We start from the raw sequence: 27,260 nt of genomic DNA, 5'->3' as shown, positions 1-27,260 counted from the left end.
GTGATTTTTAGATAGCAGTAGCTTTTTCCGACGCCACGGAGATTATGAGGACACCCGTCCTGTTTTGACCTGCTTCCTAACCACATAATATTCTTCCAGGCTGTTGAGGGAAAACAACAACAACAACAACGCCCCCCAACCCTGCCTCCAGGGGGGACACAATAAATCCAGCCGGCCTGCGCACATAAATACAACTCAATTTTATAGTTGTGAAGTCAAGCAAAACTGCTTGGGATAAACTCTTTTCCTTTTATAGTAGAAATCTACGCATTTGAAGGTAACGTCTTTGAAATTTCGTCCAATATTTACCCACAGACACGGCGATAACCAATGTATCAGAGTCAGAGCGTTTTATTTTTTAATAGACAGCACTTTCACTAAACTTCGGAGCACAACCTTCATGTTTGCAATCTGAGAACTTTACATTTATTACTATCGAGAGTAAAAAAAAAAAAAAAAAAAAAAAGAAGAAAAAAAAGAAATATACTAAAAGTGCATCAAGAAAATCAGGAAAGTTTCTTGCTGGATTGATTCCGAAATTGATGCATATTGTGACTGAAATATTAACCCACACGCCCACATGTATAGTCTCTCTGCCTTAAACAAACAAACAAACAAAAAACATATCTGGAGGGATTCGGCTCTCTGTTTCTACAGATCCAGGTGGCGTGTGAGGTTAAGCGGTTGTGCTTAAAATGTCCTGTTTTGTAATTGTATCAGTGCAGCAGCTGTTCAGAATAATCTGAAGGTGTCGTTGGACTACATCTACAAACTGTTTCAAAACAGCAGCTGTCACTTTGCCACCTGAAACAAAGCACATCTCAGCAGTAATGCTGGGTTTTTCATAAATATATTATCGGAGGGTAAGGAGGCTATTTGAAAAAGGAAAAAAGAAAGAAGAGAGAGACAAAAGTAGTTGCGCAAGAACTAACATATTTTCATGGTCAAAATGGCTGCATTTATACATTGCATGACAAAAGTGCAGTGCTGTTCCTCAGCTCTACTGGCGCCGTCTCTAACAGTCTCTCTGCCTTAAACAAAAGTGACACACTTCCATTGTTCTGTCGCTTTTAAAGCTGAAAATATACACGTACAACTCCACATGTAATATAGTTAATGAACGTGTGTAACTTATGTAGTCTGTCTGATCTGATCCTAAATGTGCAGTGCAAATGCACAGGGAGAGGCAGGAAGTGTGACACCTCTTTGTGAGGGAGCAGTGCCAAGACTCAACGGCACAGCAAGCAACAGAATAAAAAATACCGGAATAAAATAATACAGCAAGGATTATTTTTCTCCAACAGAGTGACGATGATTAAAACAATAACTAAAAGGTTTTTAAATGACTAAATTAAGGTCAAGGCTGAAATATCAGCTTTTATTTGGGATTTTATGTATTGATCCGTCCAGTCTGTGCCTCACCAGTCATGAACGTCGCTGCATGTCTCCAATAAAATGCCTTAATGTACGATCAATGTTGCAATGTTGTAAAATAACACCCACACTTCCAACTTGCAGCTTTTGTTTTTTTCGTTCTTGGGCTTCTGGAAATGAGAAGGAGTTTTTTTGGTGTTATTTTTGTATCAACCAATGTGTCAATTCAAACCTGGCTGGAGGCTGTTAATACAGGCTTTTTACGACCAGAGATTTTATGTGATTCCCAATAATTTACTGAGTGTACTGTGAGAAGATGTGGTTTCATGACTCAACAAAAGAAAATTTTATCTACCAGCAGAAGGTTGCTCTAGCATGGGAATGATAACTAACATCAAATCATTTTAATAGTATATGATACATACTATGATATAATATTATACAGTATGCTTTGAGCATTTATATAATTCACCAATACTTTACCCAGAGGAATAAAGGGATGTAAAACGGATGTTTAGCTACCTGGTTTGAAAGTGTGACATGGAAATACGACAGTATGGCATTGTATAGGTATGGAAAGAAAATGTAAATATGTGAAGAGATAAATAATCCTGGGTCACCTATTCAGTTATTTCTTTTTTACCTTGAAATCTCTAAATAATAAATGCTACTGCTGTACAAAAACGGAAGGAAAAAGGGAGAAAAAATAAAGCAAGAAAGAGAAAGAAAAATTTCTGTCGAGTGCGTTTTCTTCGTTTATTTGAAGGCTTTATTCCCTGTGCGTTCGTTTTCATTTTGCTGCTTATTCTTGTTCCACATGTGGTCCCTTGTCGATGATTGCTCAAAAGCCATTGTTCATTTGTTGTTTTTCCTCGCTGTGTCTGCATTTGCTACAGGGATTTATTTGTTTGCTGCATGGTTGTCAGAGCAGATGTTGATTGATTTTCACTTGTATTGTCCGCGATGCCGTCCGATGGTTAGATTCTGCTTTGCCGCCGCAGCTCATTCTAGTCATTTTATGTTTTTTAGAGAGATTACTTTCCCCCCCTCTCGCTCTCTGTCTTTACACTTTAGGCAGCTGTGACTGAAGCGTGACTTTTCATTCTACAGCGACACACACTGACCCGGACAAGATCAAATCTCAGCATTATACTTTTCTCAGGTTCCCGGGAGTTTTACCTTGAAGAATCTCTCCCTTAAAGGTAATTAGGATGCAAAGAATACTGCCTGGGTCGACGATGTTTGGCTTAATTAACTGTTGAAAATTTCAGCTCTGGCAGATCGTAATGCAGGTTATTTAAACGGAAAATAAAATTCTCATTAGGGAATTTTATTTAAGGAGTTTATTAAGGAGTTACTGTCTCCTTACCTAAGGTGTTTCAGATTATCCATCTTTAATGCCAGACAAAGATAACTGATGGAAATACAAAATCCTAAAGATTGTTTGGCTTATCAGACCAAGTTAAGATGTAATCACTCCTGAACCTAAATATTTAGGTAACACTTTATTTGACAGGCTGTGAATGAGACCATCATGAGTAAGTCTTCATGAATATTTATGACTGTTGTCATAAAGTGTCATTCAGTAAATCATGACACTTTTAATAAAAGTTGACATTATTCAAAATGTCTTTGTTATGACAACTTGTCATTAACCAAGAAATCATCATCTGACATAAATTTGTTATAAAAGTATTATTGATTAAACGTTAAAAATGATGTAGCTTTATGTTATTAAAGCTAAAGTTATGTAGTAACCAAAGACAGGACATTGATGCTGTTTTTTTCTTTCACCATTTATATTCAGACTTGTTTGTGACATTTGGCTGCATGATCCAAGTGGACTCCAGCTTAGGGTCGTAAATTGATGGCCAAAAAGCTTCCTTCTGGATCGTCTGCTAGAGAGCAGGCCATTACACTATAGCGTGATTGACTGTCACTGTAATGATCTTTTTCTGAAATCATATTAGATTCATACCAGATAAAAGCTCCTGGTTTTTCTTTTCCTTCCTGGATGAGGATCAGCATAGTCTTATTTTTTTCACCTACGGTTGTGTCATCAAGGGGCCAGGGCTTTGTGAAGCTGACGTTTTTGAGCTTCACATTATGTTAGGATGTTAATTCCCCATCAAAACACACCTGGAGTGTTGCTTTGGTTTATACAAGTTTCAGAAATCCTTTATTCTCTGGTGGCAACCATTCAGCTGTGCAAAACACCTTGAAGTACCTAGCCCCGCCTTCAACGATGAAGCTCCTCCTCAGAGCTGCAGGTTCTGAACTGGAGGCCTTAAATCAAGGAGTCAAATTTCTTTGAAGTGATATTTAATATAGACATAGTTTCTTGATTGTGTTATAAAATCGCACCATACCTGGAAAATACATAATACCGTGCCTTTAATAAATCTTTTTGTTCATTAAGTTTTCATTAAGTCAGGTTATTTTTGTCTGATTTTCAAACTTGTTTGATCTGAAACATTTCAAAGGATCAAAACAGCAAAAACAGAAGAAATTTGTGAGGTGATTCACACAGATGGAAAAAAAACAAAAAAACACACATTTCTTATTCTGCAATCCCATCTTTAGATCAGGAGATCAGATGAAACAAATTTTTTGCATGACTGCCGAACTGTTTAAAGCTTGGATTGATTTCTGCAGGGAAGCAATTTCTGAGAATGATGTAATTTCAGAGGAAAACACAACACGCTGCACCTCAAAACCAAAAAGATTTATTTTGAGTCGTCCCAATTGAAATGTGGATACAGCCTAAAATTATGTCTAAACATTATTCGTGCCAAAACAGCTGTAATCAACTGGCAGAGAGGCAAGAGTTTTCACTCCTGAAATTAGCTGGATGTGAAAACGTAATTTACAGTGGAACATTTCCCGTTTAATTTGTTTGACAAAGAACGTATGTAAAGTCAAGCCAAAATCAAACATAAAAATAATGAAGTGTCAGCTGTCATCACTTTTTAATAACTACTTGAGATGTATAGGGCTCCAAGTTAAGTGAAGTGTAATTATGTCCCGATCCCGCACAGCCGCTGCTCCCGCCAGACTTTAATTAGCTCTACTTTCTCCACTACGGGGAGATTATGACCAGCAGCCTCTGGGCCCCGTCCAGGTGGAAATAAAGACAAGGTTTTAAAGGAAGGGGGAAAAAACAAACAAACAATATATATAAATAAATAATTTTTCGGTTCATTAACTAGGAAAGCAATGTGAGTTTATTATATGTCATGAAGAGAAGCAGGCCGCCCGGTGAGATCGCACTTCGTTTCCTGGACTGATTGATTGGGCTGCTGTGAAATGAGACAGAAATCATGAAGTACTTTGGATGGCTTCCTGCTGGCTAAGTGAGCTTCCGAGCAGATTGTTTTGGTAAACTCATCTAGACTTCACTTATTAGCCTTCTGGCGTCAAAGTGGCAGCCTTCTCATATAAAGTCGCAATACACGAAGGCTTCCGAAGGTATGAACGGCATTAAATCAGGTGTGGGGAGAGTAACTGGGGTTTGATAAAGAAACAATCTGCTGCGGAGACCGGAGCTACACAGCTTCCCTACGGGTTCTTCCGACAATGTTCAGAAATGTATTACATTTTAATTAACATTTTTAATCTTTGCTAGATAACTTTTTTTCCTTCTTTCTTTTTTGTTCTTCTTGTTTTGAAGACTAAGATTTGCTCATTTTTGAAATTGTTGGGAGCAGGAAATTCACACAATTATATCTAGAAAGGCAAAAACTATCATTGTACACATATAATAAAACAAATTGCTTCAGATGGTCTTATTTAGTTTCAGGTTAGTAAACTAGTGTAGCTGAATTGTGTGTTCTCTGAATAAATAATGAAAGAAACAATAATCACTTAAAATGTTCAAGTAGCAGCACTATTTGCTTTACTCAAGATCAAAACTCTTCAGTGATTTGCTTTATGGAGCACGATTGTTTTGCCTAGAATGAGCTCCATTATTAGTGTTACTTTCTGTACCGTTTCATACATTTTAAACAACATTCATTTGCAGTTTTAGATTGATTTATTTAAGTTTTTAGGTCATTTACAAGTTACCAGCTGATTATCAGTTGTTATCTGGCCTATTGATTCATCAATGAGGATGACAAAAAGGCTTCACATGTTTGCCATGTTGAGGGAGATTTTTGAATGTTATGAGACGTGAAGGTCTGCTCTGTTTTGGCACCAGTTCTGTTCCATAATACTTTGTGACATTTGACCTCAAACATGCTTTGTGGCCCAGTGAACAGAGTTGAGGAGTTTTAATTTGCTCTGTATAGACAACATGTATGCTACATGGATGTAGCATTCATGTTTCCACTCCTGTGGAACCAACTCTCCTTTGTTAGGTTTTGATGCAGCACAAATAAGTAAGTGACACGTGCAGATTTTATGGAAACTTTGATAACGTCCGAGGGATGAGTGTTGCAACACTGATGCAACAGCTGCTCTGAAATTTACACAAGCAATATCTAAAGTAATCTTTTCATGTTTTTTTTTTCTAGGCTAGAAGTAATAATATTCTAGAGAGCACCATGTCAGAGTCGAGACTTGAAACTGATAAGGGATCAGTTGATGGAGCTAAAGATTAGGTCGAAGGAAAGGAAGTCCTCCAACGTCAAGGACTTGAAGCTCTTCATCAGAGATTATTAAAAGATATATCATTGAAAGAATTGGAACAGTATGACCAGTGATTGATTTCTGTAATTTATTGACTTTAAAGGCTGTTGTGAAAACTGGCATTAATGGGTGAGATCTTTCCAGGTGAATGCAGAAAACAGATCATGAGGGCCTTGTATTTTGATTTACCGATGATTATAAAACAATTATCCTTGTGTTTTAATATTCTGATTTACTGATGATTATAAAATAAGAAATCTTACATTTTGATTTATTAATGGTTATACAAAGAGTTTGATGTAATGAAATGTGAATCAATGGATGAATAAAATGGTGAATTAGAAGTTGATAATAAAACTAAACAGCTGATTTTTAAAAGAAGTTATGTTGAAGATTCAGATTAGAATCATTAAACATGTAATGTTTAATGATGACCATGCAGCATGAATAGAATTGTAACTGGAATAACTATACGTTGGGTGGAGCATAGGGACATAAAAATCTTTTAAAATCTAAATCTGAATGACATTGAAAACTTTAAATAATCAATGCAGATTCACTCATGTGAGCATGTTAAATACTCGGAGTGGTTCCAACAGAATGCAGCTTGAGCTATTTTCTGATTAATTTGGACTTTGTTCCTGCTCATCGACTGCTTAAAACATTGCATTTAAATGGTCAGTTAAATATTAATATGGGGGGAAAAAGTACACTATGAAGTAACGGAAAACGTGATCTTACTCTCCCGCAACACAGCAGCAGACTAAAATTTACACCATTCATCCCAGTGTACACACGCCATACAAAATGGTTGTGCGTCATCAGCATCAACCCCATTTCACTGATGCGACAGTACATGATGTTCTACAAAATGCTCTCTCTTTTTTCTCCATTTTTAGACCCACATAGTGTTTTGAGTTGCAGCAACTGACACTGCACTGTAACAAACCATGACACAGCAGTTTTAGTGTGCAGAGGAAGATCAGATTGTATTCTGATTACCACGTCTCCCACGACTTTCCTTAGTCTATGCTATATATACTTCGATATTGGATTAAATAACAATATTTTCCCCTTTCATTTTCTTTTCTGCCCTGTTGCAGGCGTCCCTGCTGTGGTGCTTTCCTGTCGGCACATTTCTCTTTCCTGTCCCTCAGCTCCCAGATGGTCGAGACAGATGGCTTACCATCCTGCTGGATGCATCTTACTGTCAAAACAGTGTTCTCCTATCAAGCGTCGCCCACTACCTAATGGCTGAACATGAGACGCAATTACTGGTGTCCAGAGCTGGACAACATTTTACCAACTGTCATTTCATAACTACCATTATGTTCAGTCTGGCAAAATGAACTTAGGCACAATTATATTGCAAAATGTCATTGGACTAAAATAAAACATGCTCCACTTTTAATTCTTTTTAAAGTGCACTAATTTAAAGATGTATTCACAGCATATTCTGAAGTTAACAGTGCATTGGCAGCTTTTCTGCTTCTTTGGAGAGTTCACAATTCTCTGTAGAGCATTTATGCCACAAAAGAAAAGCAAATTTGCACTGATTATACAACCTCATATTTTGAATCGGCTGCTTGTCTTTTTACGTGTAACGTAATCTGTGCAGATGAGAGTTGTGGTTGTATTGCACTTTTTAAAATCAGAGGAAAATGCTTGTCTCCTGAGATGCTTGGTAAGCGCGGCACTCGGCAGAGCAGGAGGGTGTGAGATTCATCACAAAGTAAACTCGTACGGACGCTTCTGGTAGAATTCATCATTTCCGCTCAACATCATTTTTCTCTGTTTACACACAGAGCGGTAGAGGCGAGCACCAAGTTCACACGAGCCATTTACAATTGTTTACAAGTGTATCCAACACGATGTTGCTTTTCGAGACAGAAAGCATGTTGTGTTTGACTGTGTCAGGTGCTCATCAAGTAAAATGCTTTACTTACGTGTCCACATTGCTCTCAACCACAAACTTTACACAACATACTCTTTTTTTTTCTCCAAAAAACTTGCAAGGAAAGACTTGTAATGAGTGTCATGCATCTGTACTACTACAACCTCTTTACTCTGACACCCCTGAATTAATAGCGCAATCAACTGCCTCTAGAAATCAACCAATTGGCTTCAGGAAGTCATCACAAAATGGCTCCTCTATTAACCCTTTAACAACGTTTTCACTGGTGTTTCACTGAGACGTAGCTTGTAGTTCCACCAGATGTTTGCTAATTGGTCCTGGCTAGTCTGAAGGAGCTGAGCGACGGAGTCACAGGGAAGGGGTGCTCTGCGAGTTAGAAGTGCAGCAGCTTGGAAACTGCAGCTCCAAGGAGCAATGACGTCTCGTTTCCATGGGAGATGAAAGGATTTCTCAAACATGAATGGAAGAATCCAGGCCGACACTCCAGCTGAGTTTTTGACGAGGGAATGACATAGAAGGTGATGAACAGCTCGAAAATTTAGATTTTTTTATATTTCTGTTCCTTGTGAAAAGCATTTGAGTTTTCACAGTCACCTATCAAAACACAGCTGTAAAGACTTGAAAGAAGATTTTCACAGATCAGATCCATCGTCACAACAACATATATTTCAGCTTGTGGTTGTAACATGAGCGAGACGGAAAAAGTTTAAGGCGTCTGAATACAAACTGCTACAAACTTTCTAATTATGGACAGTAGGAATGAAAACAGAAAAAGCTCCTCCGCATTGATTTAAATAATTTCCGTACATAATTTTCGAGCATCTTGCCAGTTTTCTTTGTTTCTGCAGATTCATCCCAGCTTCTGAGCATTTACAAGTCCTGGCCCCGTAAGTTATTTCACACCTCAGCACACCGGAAACTCGAATGAGATGTTTAATTAATTTTTTCTGCCATTAACTTTATTCTATCACATTCCACTCGAAAAGAGCGGCACCCTCGTATCCGTGTGCTGCATAATCACATTCTGCACATCCTTGCTGCCCAACTTGCTGGGAATGAGCAAAGCAGTTTGCTGCCTTAAAGCCCTTTTCATCCACGCCGAGTCTGCGGCTCGCACGTAAACATGCAAGTAACCTTCCCCGGATGAACCCTGCCTTTCATCAGCTCACTGCAGTAATTGATACGCTGGTATTGTGGGCCGCTCTGGCTAATTGCTAAACATGTTCTTGTCAATCAAGCCTCTCCCCAAATGGCGACTCGCTCAGCTCATTTCAATGAACAGCCCTAGAGGAGTAATTGTGGTCCACCTGTCAGTCGCCTGACTCCATTCCATTAGTGGCTGTATATTATAAATGAATCGAGCTGGTTGTTCATTGTAGACCTATTCAAGCTTAGGAATGAACTCATTTTTTTTATTTAACAGGCAGGTCAAAAACAAAGAGGAGTGAGGGAATTGATTGTGTTTGCAGACAGTGCGGGATGTTTTCGTCATTTTATGAACCACAACGCCTGAGTGTGAAGTGGTGAGGAATTTGAGTCACTAAGCAGCTTGTGTGGGAGAGAGCTGAACCCAGTGTAGTGAATAGTAAGGTTTCTTGATTATTTCAGATGCTGACATCATATCAGTCTCGCATCCATCGAAAGTCAATCTGAAGGGTGAATTTGTTTTAATCATCTGGCAAGTGGCATGATTTAAGCAGAAATAAAATTCAGTTTATTTATAAGAAAATATGTATGAGACTCACACTATGTTTGCACACTATGTAATATTGAAACTAGTCACAAAGGACGCTTAAACATAATAAACATATATATTGAACTCTCAAATTCTATGTATACAATGTCGGTCAAAAGCAGAGCTTTGAAAGAGAGAAGAGGGATGCACTTTTGAGTTATCAAAGTAATCAAACATCCCTCAATAATTGAGAGTGGGCCTCTTGACCTGTATTCCTAATTGCTCCCTCTTCTCAGGTCCACTCAATGGGCAACCATTTTGTTTTGTCACAAACCAATCCCGTGCAAGCGTTTCTTTTGGTTCTGATCTGGCTGGTTGGTTTTGTCTCTTCCTGTCATTTTGACCACTTTACATTACAGCCAGTTGCACTCACCAAAGCACACACATTTATACACCGATACAGAGATCGGTAAGCAGCTTGGGGTTAAGTGCCTTGCCTAGAGGCACATCGATGTGCAACAGGAGGAACCTGGATTCGAGTTAGCAACTTTCCAACTGCAAGACAATTACTCTACCCACCTGCTCAACTCTCTGTGTGGGTTAAGTACAAATGTTACCTGCATGGCCAAAGCTACTGACTAATTCAAGGTCTAAGACATGCAAAGAGCGTTATTTGACATGTACTGCCACTTTATCATCTGCAGTGGTGTTTTTCCTAATAGGCGTAAAAGGTCTGCAAAAATTTGTGTATCTGAGAGTCCAGTTTAAGGGTTTTTTTTTAGCTCCTGTAGCTGAATGGATCTTGCCCACAAATCTCATCTGACACAGCAGCGTGGTTTTCTTAGGTGCCAAAGCTGCTTCCCGGAATGACAAAACAGTGCCTAACCCCAGGAGAGGCCGAGACGCAACAGAAACTGCTGAGTTATCACTCTTTGATAACGGCAGCACAGCGATCAGCTAGAAACACGAGAGGCCAGATGACTGTATCATTACTGCAGCTGGCAGCAAAAACATGCTATTTATATAGAAGGAAAGCTACTCAGTGGGGTATAATGGGAGGCTTTGAAATGGTCATCAACAACCATAAATGTCTCTGGTTCCAATAAAGCACTGCAGCAATTTGCAACCCAAGATCCATTCTCCAGCCTCAGTTCAAGTGCTTTTTTTTTCTCTTTTTTTTTTTTTTTTTTTTTTTTTTACCAGTAAAGCACCAAGCACCTCAGATGTCATTAAAGCCATCTCCAGATTCTGCAATGGGTGAAACGTAAAATGAGGAGTTGGATCTTCCGAGCATTCCCGTCTCCAATAATCCCAAGGAGGGCGTCTGGATTCAGAGCGGTTCCACTCGGCTGGAGAGAAACATTTTCTGAATTTAAAAGCAAACCGATTCTTCAGCATGCCACTCGCTCGCATGAAGCATTAAATTCAACTCAAAAAAAGAGAGATTTGCAATTTTTTTTCTATATCGGCTTTAGAGCCTTTTGGGTTGGCTGAAGATTTGCATTATGGGGATTTTTTCCCTTCTACTCCCAACTGAAGGAACATAAATGTGTCATCATAGCTTCCTTTGGCACCTCTTGGGTTTTATATGCTAAGCTTCATCCCGAAGGCAGAGAAACATTCAAATCTCCATTAAAAGTGCTTTTAAAAAGTCAGAAAATAAATTTCACAAACAGTCCCAGAAGAGCCGTTCAACCCCATACCGACACAAATTATTGGATTTCTAATTACAGCTTTTTTGTGAAGGCTGGGATTTGACACAAAATCATTAAAAGAATTTTTCTTTTTTGCAGAAAATCTAAGAAAAACTTTTTCTAATCCACTGCCTTTTTAATTAAGACAAATCAAAGTCACACCACAAATCGAGAAGCATTATGAATAACAGGCAGCTCCTTTGGGAAACTGCATCCATGGAACTTTTTTCGTGTTGTTACAACATCATAATTCAGTCTGGTCTCTCTGACTGGCCTGCTAAGTTAGGTTGCATGGACTGCCATGCTTTGGTAGGTTTTCAATTGTGCCACAGCCTTTGCCATTTTCAGATGATGGACTGAGCAGCTCTGTGTTTGGATTAGGCTGTAATCTATGTTTGGATTACAACCTAATCTTGCTGTGAACTTTTCCACAACTTTGCCGTCACAGAGCAGCAGCAGTAGTTGGATGATATGGATGTACACAAATCCATATTTAAATGTTCTGTTGTCAGCTGGTGGCATGGATCGGTTTTTATTCAGCAGTTTTAGAATAAACAGTGTTTAAAACCATAGACGGCTCTCCTTCCACTTCACAGTTATGGAATACTTTATTTTGGAATCATATGGATCCCCAATTAAATATGTTAAAGTTTTTGGTTCTAATATGACAAAATGTGAAAACAGCCAGCAGGATTAAATGCTCTTTTAAGTCAGTGTGGTATGCAGCAGCCCCTCACCCGCATGCCCAGCTCGATGTTCTCTCCTCCGTACACTTCCATGCCAGGATCCAGCAGACCGATCTCACCAAAGTATTCCCGGTCGACCACAAAGGAGCAGCCGATCATAGCCGGAGTCCTGAATAACCAGAGAAACACAGATAAAAAAAAAATTAAACCCAACATATTTAGAGACACTTTTTAAGCTCTTTCTTCCGAAATTCATGCTGAGGTCCTTCCACAGTAGCCAAACAATGTGCCTATATTGGAGATGTAAGAAGAGAATCTACTTGCGGTCCTGCTTCCTAATGTGAAAAGGCTGAAAGTCTCCATCTGTACTCAGAGGATGAGTTTCACTATCACATTTCAAAACAAAGCATCTTTCAGACAGAAGTTATTTTCTAGGAGACGGAGGCATGGGGCCAACAAAAGGACCCTCTGTATCTATTTTTCACTTTATTGCAGATGGCATGCTGCAGTGCAGTCTGTTTCAGAAATCTGCTCGGCTTTCACCTCATCACAGACAGAAGCTTTAGGGATTAGGGAACATATCACTAAAACTGATAAATTAAAGTTTTACAGCAGGCAGGTATGAAGTCAAATTCATATGGAAATGGTCTCTCATTTATGTGGTCTTCTCAAGTAGTAATGCTGATCTATCTTGATAAATTTAATTTAAGTCAACATAGTTCTTTAAAGCTGCCTCAAGTTTTCAGTGCTGGGCTTCAGTTTTTTTTCTTTTCTTTTTAATTGGATTCACCAAAGTCAATTTTCTCCATAAATGTTGATCTTGTAAGAACTATAGTCAGACTTGTTTGAATTTGCTCGGAACAAGTCAGATTCTTCACAGAGGCACAAGTTCTGCTTGTACAAAGAAGTATTATATGTAACTTTTGTTAGTCTTCTTGACACGACATCAACTAAGCTGAAATGACTATTGAACCAACCTGGAAACCAGAGACCTCTTGATCCACGACGCATTAAATGTCCTGATATTCTCTTTGCTTGAGAAATTGATGAGCTGAATGACATTCTAACTGGGATGAATGGTATCAATGATTTCATTGGTTGTAGTGTAGGAGCCATTTATGCCCCCTATTGTTTATCACCACTAGGGGGCATAATTCATTTTGTGTCTGAAGGGGCAAAGGGTTATTTAAGGTCAAGTATGATTCTGTTCAGGTGTTGCTAACGGGACGGGGAAAAAGCTGTTCTTCCTTTGGATTTATGTGGTTCTAAATGGAAATGGCAGGACAGTAAATATTGTACAGAAAATAACTGACTTTATGAGTTATAAAGATTGAAGATTGGGATAAATTCTGACTGAGGGCACATAAAACCAGCGCGTAACAGAAACAACAGCAACCACTAGCCTAAAATACAGAATTTCAGCTGCTATAAGTAGCTTAGGATAACAACAGTTTCTATTGAAACAATAAATGCAGCAGATACAAAGAGATGACCGCATATGGATCAAAGCTCTTATAGTATCCCCTCTACTTATAGAAACACAACAGGATGAATGCTGGGTGCATTGTGTGTTTTTGCTGCAGTCTGTGATTCATTCCTGACAGATATTATTTAATACAGAAGGTATTCATTGAGGCTGAAGTTAAACTGTGATACATATTTTTCTCTGTTGCATATGCATTAGGGTACCAGTCTCATTAAGGGGGAAACAACCAACGCATGACTCTGATTAACAAACACCAGCTGCACCCTCTTGACTGAAAGGACTCAGACAAGAGCCGCATCGTCTATAGACTGAGCACAACTAACGGGAAATATTTTTGAAACAAACAAGAGAGGCCGTGTTTCTACCTGGCGAGGCAGAAAAAAACGCTGATCCACCTGCCGCCGGCAACCAGAGGAGCAGAACATCGAGCGACTCGGAAAAGCTTGTTGCGGCTTTTACCGCAAAGACTTTATGAGCACCAGGAGTTCTGAGAAGGACTCTTCAGACATAACAGCCCATTTCAAAGATATTTCAAAGTAATCGGGACACTTGGCAACGCGACTGAAGGCAAGTTAGATCACTTGAAGCAGGTAGCTTTGTCCTTATTTGCATATGAGTAAGGTCAATGGATTGTTAGCACAGGAGGCACAGAAGTGGATTTTTTTTTAAAGAATAGAGTCATTTGTAGTAGAAGTTGTGCACATGACTAGGAGTAAACAGTTATGCCCGATTTTCTCATGCCCTCAGTAGATCAGGACGTAAAACTATTTATTCAACCAAGACGTTTGAATAGGTGTGAATGAGGCTGGCATCTTGGGAAAGAAAATGAAACTATGGAAAAGGAAAGAAAATGTTTGTTTGGTTCTAGTCAATTAAAAATTGAAAAATGTGTAAAAAATTTACACAATTCCCAATAATCATTAGAAAGTTTGATTGGCATGACTGATTTATTGTAAGTTTCCACTGATGTTTTCTGCATTTATGTTTGCTAACGTGCACAAAGTATTTGCTGTTGGAAGGTCTCCTTGCAATCACCCTAATCTTTAGCTCATGCCAGAGTTCACTCAGCCAAGTGTGAACTCTGGCTGGGTTGCTCAAAAAACAGCAACCCAGCCAGTCAGATGAAACATGTTGGTAAAATTAAAAGCTTAATTTAAGCCCAAGTCTGCCCGAGGCATGAATAATTTGCAGTATGAATAATTTGGCATATGATAATTATAATGGAGCTTAACTGTGCATGGAGCTGATTTTAAGAAAGTAACATTTTGTGGATATAGAAACTTCAAAGGCATATATCACAAAGTACTGCGGTACTTCGTGAGAAAATAACTCAAAATATTAGCCAATTAAAGGAAATGGTGAAAAGGTGAGATTTTAGCTGCTTCTTATAAAGCTCAAAGTCCAAAAAACATCAAATTAAAAAGCAGAAATTTCTGCAAAAGTCCTGGAGCAACTGCTGAAAAGGTGCTATGAACTTTTGTCTTTAGCTCTGTACACTCTATTTCTGAACTAAATCTGCTGTGTATATCTGGGAGGTTTATTTATGATGACATTTGTCACCGGCTGTGCTGAACAACCCTGGCCTTTAAGCGCAGGTCAAGTGTTTGCCTGACAAATCCGTTTTTGGGGAACATTTTCACTGCTGTCAGAACGGGCTGAGACAAGTCATAAAAGAGTTCAACCAAAGAAAAAAACAAACAAAACAAAACAAATGAAACAAACTCTTTACTCCTATTTTGCCATTTTTCTTTTACAATTTAAATAAAACAGCTTCATCTCAGACAGAATTAAAGAATATGGGTTTATATATGTCCCACTTTACTGCAAAAAAAAAAAAAAAAATCCTACTTAAGACATTTTCTACATCACAGAGCTTTAAGGGATGACAGGGTAAGAGACGGTTTTATTTCCCTCTCAGCTCGATGTTTAGTGCTTCCCTCCTGCCAAGTCTTCCCAGTCAGAGTGTTTCAGCCAGAGCCTTTATACTGGGAGCATTAACACTGTGGAGTGAACAGATATGATCTCAATTCATGTATCTGACATAATTCCTGAACTGAGTTAACCACGCACGTTAATACATAGATGAAGACGCTCACAAGTGACCATTTTGGCCTCAGCCAGAGGGACGTGGTGGTACTTTTAAGAGCTTTGTGATTTATTGACTCTGTACTGAGAGAGTGCACCGGTTCGTACGCCGCGAGAGCCAAAGTGAAAGAGGCTTTTAAGCTCAGACTTCAGATAAAACACAGCGTGAGCCATCTCTTTGAGTTTTATTTTCAACTTCCTGGATAAGAAAAAAAAGAAAGTAAAAGACAAAAAAAATGAAAAAAGAAGAAAAGACTCAGAAAGTTGAGTTGTATAGACGGCGGCGCAAAAGTATTGATAAAATTGAGGTTCGCTTCCATGCCATTACATAACTTGACGTAAACAGACCCTTTATTTTTGTCAAAAGCTAACGCTGCGTATAGTTGTTTATGTCTGCAAACTTGCGCACGCATACCTGTGGTTCCTGAAATTACAAAAATAAAGTCTTGTTTACATTTTAAGCGACCAGGAGGCTTCTAAGTGTCTCGGTTGCACAGATAGAACGAAAGACACTCAGCCTCATTTGTCTCGTCCTCTCTCATCCCTTCGACGGGCCACCTGCCTCGCCGAAAGGAGGCCAGGGACTGCGAGGCCGCAATGGCTTCGTCTCGTCTCCGAAGGCGCGATGTATATGTTGGAAATTCTAAGTGGTGTAAAGTAGTTCCTATCCAAGTTACATGCTGTTCTCATTCTGTTTGATGTGCAAGGTGATCAAAAGCGCAATATTAAGGCAATTCCCGCTTACTAGAGCCAATTAACTGAAGCCAATTATGTGAATAATTAGAGCCATCTGTTCCTCCTAAAAAAAAAAAAATTATAAAAACAGAGGCTAGCTCCGTACATCTGAAGTGGCTTCAAGAATCACTTCTTAATTTGCACAGTCTGAACTGAGATGTTACAGGAGCGATCTGAAAGCAGAGTTCATTCAACTAGCTAAAGGAAAAGAAATGAGGAGTTACTCTGATAAAATGAAAAAAGTTACTCGCTATGCCATGCATGAGGGTAGCAACTTGAAAAAAGTGAAAACCTTTTTTGTACAAACAAAAGTGATTCTTTTGCTGGTGTTGAGGTGTTTTACCGATTCACTGTCACATGGTTTGGTTATTTTTGGAGTGCAGATGGTGGGCCTGCAGGGGTCATATTCCTTGCAGCATAGCAGCAACATGAATCATCTAAAATTGAGATGCATCATTCATAATTTTGTGGCTCGATTCTGAGCTCTCTGATCTGCTCATACCACTTTTTAATTATTTTTTTCACACAGCCCGTTGCAATGATGTCCATTTATTGCAACAGGTTGGAATAAATGGTGAATACGGTTTAAGCAAATATGATACGCCGTACCCATGTCAAACTGTGAATGTAATATAAGCTAAAACACCATTTGTGATATTGTAATTGTTATTCATTTATTTATTTTAGCATATTTTCAGCTACACAGGGATGTTGCAGCTCCTCTCTGTCACCCCTTCCATCGTCCATAAATGGAACTTATTATAAAATTATTATTTTTTTCTTTACGATAAATTCAAAATAGTAAACAAATATGCTGAATTTATTCTGTCCAATTTCATCATGCTCACACTTTTCTTTACCACTTGGGAAACTGTTATCATTCTACTTAAGTTGAGTGTTTCCTATTCGCCCCCTCCAGAAAATACACTCCGTTTCCATCTCTACAATATTTCCGTTCTGTCATCTCCGTTTCAACATGCCATCGATAATCACAGCAGTTGCAGATGGAAGCCTTTGTCCATCTCCAAAACGGTTTCAATCTCCTGTCCTCTCAGAAAGTGACAGCTTTGCACATTCTGGCATCCTTTTGCAATTTTTTTTTTTTTGTGTGTGTGATTCAATTCATCCAAACCAAAAAAGAAGCCTGCTTGAGTGACCTCTGAGGATGACAGAGCTTCTGTCACTGATGGACACAGACCGTGAGAAAACAAGCGGCATAGCGATTTCCAATAGAAATCCACACAGCCGACACACTTCAGCCGGCCCCCGAGGCGATCCGTCTGCTGGTAGCCAATTGTCAACAGGGAAACGGACCCGACTCTGCGGCGTCTGAAACTCCTCTTGTGCCGCTTGTGCACCACATGCCAAGCGGCCGACACTCAGCGATGTCTTGTTTTCACGAAGCTTTGAAGAGACGCACGACACTTAGCGCCACGCGCCAAACTGTCATCAGCTTCTGAGAAGAGGAAGCGTGAGGACAAACTGCGGTCAGTCAATAAAACTAGCTTGAAGTTTTCTTGTTGTTTTTCTTATTCAATATTAAAAGGCCAATGTTTTGTTCATTTGCAATAATGAAATAATCTCTGGGGATAATCATTGGAATGGATGTTGTTGTAATTGAGATGCTAGTGCTTCTTTGTGCTTCGTTGTCAATTTATAACATATTTATAGCTTGTTCTCTGAGAAATGGGCTTTTGCCATAAACTCAAATGCTACAGATCAGACAAACTGGATTTTCTAATGAAGATAATCTGAGTAAATGCATAAATTATGGCTTTTAATAGAACAGGGAAAAGCTAGCCAAACAAACCTCGCTCAATGCGAAAAAGAGAAATCACGTCCTGGACCTAATAACTGGTAACTGGACATTCCTGCCCACAACGAGTAGAACTATTGTTCTGGGTTTTGTGACCTTTTCCAGACTGATAGAAACCAGTGACTTTGATTCTCACCTGTTTCTGAATTTCTTGTGTTTTACTGCCAGACAGCCCAGGTTATCTGTGCCATCTATTACATTTTGTTTGATAATGGAACACAATGTAGTAGAATGTAAAGGGGAGGATCATTTTTTACGCTAATGCATACTTTTTTTTTTTAACAAAAAGGAACATAATTTAGTCTGTAAATGACTAAACAGCATAACCAGATTCAAATGCAGTAAGTGGCTCATCATACTGTCAGGTGATAGTTTTAAGAAATAAGTAAAAAAATTTTAAAAATAAAAGTTACACACTGCAAGTTCAAGTTTCTTGGCATCTCAAAGAAACATCTCTTCACATAAGAACTGTTTGATGTAACTTTTTCTCTTTTTTTCTAGTTGTGAATCCATAACCTTAAAATCTTATAGTACCTTGATGGTGATAACTAGTCACTGCAGTTCTTCTTCTCACACTGTGAAGTTTTTACTTTTTCTACTGTATTTTCTTATGGATCAAATCTTCTGGATTGCATCAATATATTCTATGCTTCCCTGTCCTCCGGCTGGGGTTTGAAGGTCAGGTGTTGGTGGGGGGGTGATTGGACTCACAATTACTCTAATGACACCTCATCAAGAATGGCCTCGCGATCCTGCATCAAAACGAAGACGTTCGTCATGTTAATTAGACGGCTTACTATGGGACGGCTTTATTTGTGTGCAGCACACTGAACCACGGAACCCCACAGTTTGATGGCTCTATACATGAATAAGTCATATCCCAAAGCTATCCATATTTCATCAAACATCCTCATCCATAATGGAGGCCGTTCTCCAGCTCATGCCCTCACCTGATGGGGGCCGTCTCATCGCCCTTGTCCAGCCACTCCTGCGGCGGGATGATGTACATGCACCATAAACCCCAGTTGTAGCCGTGGGCGGCGTTGGCATACTGCTGCACCTCAAAGGTGTTGTACTTGATGTTGTCGATGGCAGGGAGAATAATGCGCGTGTGGTCCTCCTTCATCCGGGTCAGGATGGGTTCAGCCCTTCGGAAAGGAAGGAGATGACACCGTGTTAAGAGCTGACCTGTAATTCATGCAGAAGCTTTTTAGCAGTTCACTGCCAGGGAAGTTACAGTGTGGTGCTAACTTTAGCTCTGCTGTGAAACAACATGTCATTCTTGACCCAACATGTCAAGAATGACATGTTGTGTAATGTCAGGAAGGTTTAGATGTTTTAATACAAAGACGAGTAATAAATACATCTTGATGACTGAATATATTTATATTAATCAAGGTTTAGTCACACTGCCTACCACTGTTACAGCAACGCCTTGTTAAGTTGGGTACAAAATCCTAAACAAAAAGTATTATGGCACTTTTTTTTTTTACTGTTCAGTTCAATTTTAAATTACTTTATTATCCCCTAAAGGAAGTTACCAGTTGCTGTAACTTGCATTACTCCCATTTCTTCTATGAGTTATTTTAGTGCACAAGTGTCAAACTCGAGTTTGACTCGATGTCTATAGCTTTTTAGGTGGACTCTAGAGTCTAAAGGGACACAAACATAATACTTTGTAAGACGCCTTTGAGGACCTTCATACTCTTGATGTGGCTCAAAATGAAAACCAATTTGACATGAAGGAACTCATGTAGTGATCAATGTTCCTGTGTTTCTGAAAATACCTCTGACTGAAGATACTATGGTGTAAGACAGTTTGATCAAGACGATGCTCAGTGTTTCTTGTAATGTTCTTCGTTTTGTGAAGATTATGATATTCCATGATGATATCCGGAGGATCACTCTCCAGGACAAGACTTACAGATCAAATACTTTCTCTTGAAGTCTAAGAATGTATTTAAGATCACCTCCTTTGTTTTGCTCACATTCAAGACAAGATAAGTCCACCAGCTCTCTGTCCTCAGCTTTTTGTCCCTCTCTTCTACACTGGATGATTCATAAGAGTGTTTCTGAGGAAATACTGCAGGAAGTCTCAGGTGTAACTAGTGAAAATGAGTCCTGAGAATCTAATCCCCTGCGGTGCTCCTGTGTTTGCTGGCCACCTAGTGAGAAACACGACCCTTCAGTCTCACAAACTGTGATTTCTTTGTGAGACTGCAGGATGTTGAGTCCAACCTAGCTTCTTTACACCATTAAACAAATGGGAACCCTGGCTTTTTGTAACATTTTCAGTGAGAGATGCAACTGTGATAAGCAGTTACTTTTCAGGGTTTTTTATTTTTTTATTTTTATTGCACATCTTTGCCAGGGGTGCCAATAAATGTGAAGAGCACTTCAGACATCACTGATGAACTTTTGACTATTTCTATTTTTAATATCCTTATCTGATCCCAGGCATCAGCTCATTGCAATGTCAAGCACCGCCCTAAATGTTTACACGCGAGTTGTGTGGCCTGCCTAATAAATGGAAGAAAAGTGAAGTTGTATACAGCCAGATATATTGTTAATTCATAAAAGTAAAATACTTAATATGCTAAGATTAATGCTACTTTGTAATGGGACAAAATATATGTCGAGAAAAAGAGATGACAACAGAGTGAGAGGTAATATGGATAAAACAGTTATTTTACTCCTCGTTGAATCTTGCAAGTTTTGAATTATAGGTATAAGAGTGAATTTAATAATTTAATCAAGTAATAAATTGCATTCATGTACAGTCTGTTTCTTAAAGAATTCGGATCAGAATAAGAGATATTGGTAATTTCTGCAGCTTTACAGTTGCAGGGTCAATAGGGATGTAGAAGTAAGAATATTTTCATCTTTCAGCAACACTTCCAAAATGGTTTCTAATCACAACTTAAAAGTCATTCAGATATTTTATTTGTAGACACAAAAAAACATAAGAAAACATATTTTATAGACTAACTAATAAAATCAAATGGCTAATGTGTCAAACATTCCTTTTAGATGAACATTTTTGTGAGTTTTTCCCAAAATAAGAAAAAAAGAATAAAAATTGGATCACAACTTGATTTACTGAAATCTAAAGAAATTTATCAAGTGAAAGAAAATGTGCCCAGAGTTGAAATGTTAATGGACCCTCAGCACTGTTGGCTCTCAGAAAAGTCTGCATAGATGGTTATTTATCAAAGAAGAAAGAAACAAGATTTCCTCTCTGGAAATGCTGATTCTACTCTTTTCTTCAAAAGGGTAATTTTACCAGCCAGACCTGGAAAAACAGTGACAGATGGACGGACCTTCCAGCCATCTGCTAAGTTCCTAAGTTTCAAACCGTTTCCAGCTACACACCCAATCGAACCGTTCTGCGACCAGTCAACTTCCTTATAACATTATTTCTGTAAAATCTAACACCTGTAAGCCTCTAACCTGCATCTTTGAAGTCAATTTTTTGAAAGAAGCGAAAACTATTTTGAAAGTTGAGCGAGCAAAATGCGCCAGTTTGTACATTTCGATTTGCTTGAGAAAGTATGCTTTTTTTTTTTTCTCAAAAAGCTCATCTTCCTTTGAGTTTCTCTTTATTTGGAACATCATTAGCAGAAGCAGCAGTAGGTTTGTTAACTGACCCTTCAGAGGCAATGCTGCAGCACTGTCAGAAATGTGGTGCTTTTGAGAATTAATTATCTCCATTTGATGTCTGCATCTCTTGGTTTCTCGTCAGCACCACAAGCTGTGCAGTAACCGCCTTCAGCTATTTAAAACTACTTCTTAGGCCAAGAATTCATTAAGCTACACAAGTGCTTCTTGCACAAACTAAATTTGTTAAAGCTAATGCTGAAAAACGATCTAGAAACAAACTCCTCTTGCGTGGAATATAAACACACAGTCAAAAGAAATGGACCCAGTCTGCCTTTGCTTAATTTTTAAAAATATTTTTCTTCCTCTTTATATTATTAAGTGATGACACTTCATGTCTAAGAAAGTTTTATACACCCAACAACTTTGGTACCACTTTTTTCCCCTCCTCAACTCCTGCAAACAAGGCCGTTTTCCTTCAGAGTCAAAGAGATGTTTGGTTTGCAAGAGTTGTTTTCAGATTGCTTTGTCAGCTGCTTCGCCTCACCTTTTTCCTACCCGGCTGGAAAAAGTTAGCTTTTATAAAACGGTCAGTTTTTATCGTTTCTTCCTTTTTCCTTTAACTGACCTGCCTGTCAACCTTTTCATTTGTGCTCACCTTTCTCGATCAAAAGAACACCACAGTGCACCATGCTCTTATCTGTCCCTACTCATGAGAAAAAATATGGTTCTCCGTATGCATAAGGAAAATCTGATGAGTACGATTATTTGTTGGAAATACAAATGCACAAATGGAAATGCATTATTCCCTTCGACAGATAAAAGTTTTCAGTGAATTAGTACAAGAGTTATGAAGATGTTGCCAGCTCATGCAGTACAGAGAGAGCAAAGTGGACTAAATTTCTAACCAGCAAGCAAATGTCTAACGCCCCTCTTGTGCTCTGCATCTTGTTTTAATGCCAATGAAACATTGGGTAGTATTATATTAATATTTCTCACTGAAACAGACATAATTTGACAACTCAATAAAAGTCTTTCAAAAAGTCTTTTTTAAAGACTTTTTGAAAACATCTGCTGCATATTTATTAACCATATTAATAAATATGCAGCAAAAGCAACATACTCAGTCCTGATGGAGTAGAACACTGTGAACTTCCCACCCTTGACATTCAATATGCAAATCCAGAGAACATGAAAAGCAAAAACACTTCGATAACGTGAAAGGACTTGGCGTTCCACCAAATGCCATTTGTATCTTCACATTAAGATCTACATAACACGTTTTATCAGCACAGCAGACCCCCGCCTGTTCACGGTTCAGTATTGGAGGATTCACCTATTTGTGGATTACCTGAACCTTTGCCTATTTGCAGATTGTCTTGTTGACCATGCTGAGCAGCTCCCAACCTGCAAGAATATGTAGGTTGGGAGCTGAAATGCAAAATGCTAGTTGACACACCATTGAATGGCATTTGCAAAGCACCCAATCCAAGAGCAAAATTTATTCTCCTTTGCACTGATTGGCTGTACCCCCAAGAGTGAATACACCAAAGACCGTAAATATGCTACTGCAGTTGGCTAAAATGATTTCTACTATGTATATTAATTCATAATGAGGTGGATTTGGTGTTTGGACTATTAGTGCAGGTAGTCATAAACATTCTTAGAGCGGGTCTCAAGTATTCACAGAGTTTTGCTATTGTGGGTGGCTATGGTGCCAAATCCCTGCCACTTGGGTCTACTGAATACAGGAATCAGTGTGGCAGCAGCTCAAAGTTGGACATTACAGCTACACCACTGCCATGTATGAACAGGGTTATTAGCCATGGTAAGCAGTGGATGAAAACTACGGTGAGGCATGTGAAAAGGACATTTACTCCCTAAAAATAAAACATAAAAAAATAAAAGATATATCATCTAATCATTGCTGATTTATTGTTTTTATCATTTCTCAGTTCCTGACCTTCTAATGGCACCAGAAGTAACGGCATGATGTTTTCCTAGAGCTGTTTGTCCCTAATCTGGTCTGTAGTGGCAGAATGAGACTGAATGATGAATCTTTTGACGGGAGCAATGAAGTCTCTAAACACCTCATCTGCAACCAGCCTCCCAATCAAGCTAAGTGAGGCTCATCAGCATAAACTTGGTGGCCGGTTCTTCACCCAGTTTGTTTTTTTTGTTTTTTTTTGCCAATGGAATCTGCTCACTGTGGTGTAATAAAGCTTTGACGTGATGTGAAGTGGGAAGCAGTCTAATTATGAAGCATTTCTTTGTTTTAACACTGAAAGACTTACACAGGAGTTGTAAAGTCAAAAATCTACTGCTGCTTCCTTTCTTACCAGTTCTATAAACCGGCTTTAACGACAGCAACAAAAACGCAATGTGTTCACAGTTCAGTTAGTATCAGACTGCAAATACCTCAGTTAATTACCATAAAGCAAATATATACATATATATGTATACTTCAAGGGATTTACATCCTAACATTTACTACTTCAACATAATGAGAGCAAGGATTCAATGTACTGCTAAATATGTTCTTTGTAAATTCTTTGCATTGTAAAGTATTGTATAATGTACACCCATCAACTTGTGAGCAGCTAATGGGCTTCTTGTGCTGGGATGCACGTCAGAAGCGCCACAGTGCATCTTGTCAATCAACACACGCCGCTTGGTGCCTTTTAACACACATTAGAGGCGTAGTGCTGAGGTGTGAAGCGAAAGGAACAAATACTGGAGTCAAGTCTTGGACAGTTTTATCCAAAGCGTCAACACTTCTGAACAGAACCCGTTAGAAAAGCCTCAGAGCTTTAGCCAGATGCAGCTGGTGTTGGCTGAGTTCTTCTTCCTCTTTTTTAAGATAAAAATAGAAACAGACTATTTGATGCAGATGCTAGCGATATTCATTGCCCTTAAAATTTAATGGACAGATTAAACATGTGGGTGTTCTTCTTTTAACAAGATGAACTGACATATAATCTTGTTTTAGTGCAAATTTCTTCTTTCAATTGATTCTCAAATTGTGTATCACATTCAGTTCTTTATTCAAATTGTTGTTGAAAGTTATCTTTCTAAGGAAACCCAGCAGATTGCGTGGTGTCATTGAATTTACAGCAATCCCTCTTTGTGAACATGCAGAAAGCAACAGCAGAAAGGAAAGCTCCCCTTTAACAGGAAGAAGACAGAGCATACACAAAAACGAAACAGCAGAACTGATGTAGAAACTGTCGTTTATGTCACAGAAAACAAGAGTTAATAGAGGAAGAAAAATAATGTTTAGTTGTTGGCAGCGTTTTCTCAGTCGATGCCCCACCTTCAAGAAGGTATCGCAGCTAAACATGCCAGGCTTTTCAAGAGAAACCAAACTCCTGAAATAACAATAAAGTAGAGTAGTAGAGGAAGAAGGTAGCAGAATGAATGAAAGTGGTCAGGTTAGAATTCATCAAGATTTAGGGACAGATAAAGCTAAATATCATTGGCGTAATGATGGAAATCTATTCCATGCTACATATAGATAGCTTAAAAGAATTGGGTCAAGAACCGAACCATGTGGCACTCCACAAATAACCATGGGGCGTGTAGAAGATTTATCACATATATGAACAAATTAGACTCTATCGGACTAATATGATCTAAACCAGCCAAGAGGTGTTTCCTCAACTCCTTCCTAAGAGAATAATGTGGTCAACTGTGGAAAAAGCAGCAATGAGATCCAACAAAACCAGAACACACAGAAGACCAGTAGGATAAAATAAAGATCTGTAATTGATGAAGTCATGTTGTTTGACAGAAGGTTTCTTGAATAAAGTTTTAATTGCAGCTACCTTAAAAGCCTTTGGTACGTATCAGTTTTCTAAACACAGATCAATCTGAAATGGAGTCAATAAGCAAAGGGAACATTTCTCTGAATAATTTAGTTGGGACTGGGTCCAACATGCAAGCTGAAGGTTGAGATGAAGCTAATATTTTTGATAAAACAGACACCCCTCCTAGATCATAACAGTCCAAACATATCAAGTTCTACAATTCAGTGGTTCCTCACTTACTATGGATGAAGTAATTACGTTCGGGAGGACACCGACAGTTTCATTTTTCACAGAAAGAATCATTTTTATTTATGAAGAATACCATAAAGTTGTTACCGCACAGAGCAACAGTAGACTTTTTTTCCAGGTTAAGTACGACTCATCCCAGTATCCACAAGCTTAATGAGATGAGAGAAGCTCTGGGAATGAGGACACATCTGGTTTTGACAGGCGAGCATGCGTCATCTATCTTTCTATTTGCTACTTCATCTACATAACACTGAGAGGGTAATTCATCCCCACTGAACCCAATCACTCTCAGTTCCATATTAAACACTAGGATTTCCCCTCCCTCAAGTAATGACTCACGCGAAACTGAATATTTGATGGCGGTCTCGATTGCTGCTGCCTTCACTGTGCCACATTGAGTCTGACGCAGCTCTTAAAATATTAAAATACATAAATGAATAAACTTAAGCAGGTCAGTTGTTGCTAATCAAATGTGCTTGATTAACTTGTCAACCTGGAGCTGGAGTGTTTTGGTCTTGAGCCAGTTGCAAACAACGGCCACAAGGACATTTACACCCATTGGCTGGTAGGCACTGCTGACAATGCAGGATCAGATGTTAGTAAAAGTGGAACATAAAGAGCAGGGAGGATGAGCATCCATTCAGTGAGGTCATTTAAATCCAGCTGTCTCCAGCGAGTGTAACTCTACCATCTGTAATATGGATACCCCAGAGCAAGTGCAGTTTGCAATCATTGGCTTCCTTTTATTGAGGCTCTTAATAAAATTAGTAAAGTGAGCATAATTCTCGTGACGCTACTGGTTAACAAATGTGGATTTTCATTTCGCGTGATGCGAAGGAATGTTTAACGTTGCACCTCAGTCAGTCAGGCTCACCACCCTCTGTTTCAGAAAGTCTGTATTGTTGCACGATGGATATTAATAAATTGATGAAAAGAATTTCTCTCCAAAAAGAAAATCAGGTTTCTAGGTTTAGAAAATTAAAGTGTATCGAACATATTTTAGAAGCAAATCCATCTTGAAAATTTTTTAAGACATGAAAAAAAAATTATCCACATTTCCACTTTTTTTTTGGAGCCAGACAACAGAAAGCCACAAGCTACCATATGCAATCTTGTTTTGCTATTTATTTGTTGGTTTTTTATTAGAGACCCACTGATCCGATATTAATATCATTATCGACCCATGGTTACACTTCCCACAGTTATTTGCGGAGTGCCACAGGGTTCAGTTCTTGACCCAATTCTGTTAAGGTAGTGCAGGATTTTACTTTAAAGTGGTTATGTGTCACTGGGATGAATTTCAAAAAGACTGTGTTCCTGTGTGTTAGATCTCTAAGCTACTGCTTCTCAGAAAAATTTTCCCCCTGTCTCCTCCTCACTTGCACTAGACACCATACTCACTTTCATCCCATTATTTCACATTTAAGCTACCTCTGCTTTCACCATTGTGTTATGCGCTGGAGGCTGGAGTTTGTTTATTTGTTTTTTTTGTTCCTCATATTTCTTGAAATCA

At 38.7% G+C, this 27,260-nt stretch overlaps 1 protein-coding gene across 1 annotated transcript in view; it reads right to left on the bottom strand.

Annotated features, from left to right (window-relative positions):
• galnt9 (polypeptide N-acetylgalactosaminyltransferase 9) overlaps positions 1-27,260 on the bottom strand; it is a 102,275-nt gene that overhangs the window by 24,517 nt on the left and 50,498 nt on the right. Inside the window, exons 5-6 of the mRNA XM_055050575.1 lie at positions 19,046-19,243; positions 12,025-12,142 (exon numbers count right to left, since the gene is read on the bottom strand). Coding sequence (XP_054906550.1) covers positions 12,025-12,142; positions 19,046-19,243 — 316 coding nt within the window. The remainder of the gene's footprint in view (positions 1-12,024; positions 12,143-19,045; positions 19,244-27,260) is intronic.

The sequence above is a fragment of the Poeciliopsis prolifica genome, unplaced genomic scaffold (genome assembly GCF_027474105.1).
Source record: "Poeciliopsis prolifica strain line A6 unplaced genomic scaffold, Auburn_PproV2 SCAFFOLD031, whole genome shotgun sequence".
NCBI classification, from domain to species: Eukaryota; Metazoa; Chordata; class Actinopteri; order Cyprinodontiformes; family Poeciliidae; genus Poeciliopsis; species Poeciliopsis prolifica.
The sequence above is the reverse complement of the archived record's forward strand: the minus strand, read 5'-3'. Positions and strand labels throughout refer to the sequence as shown.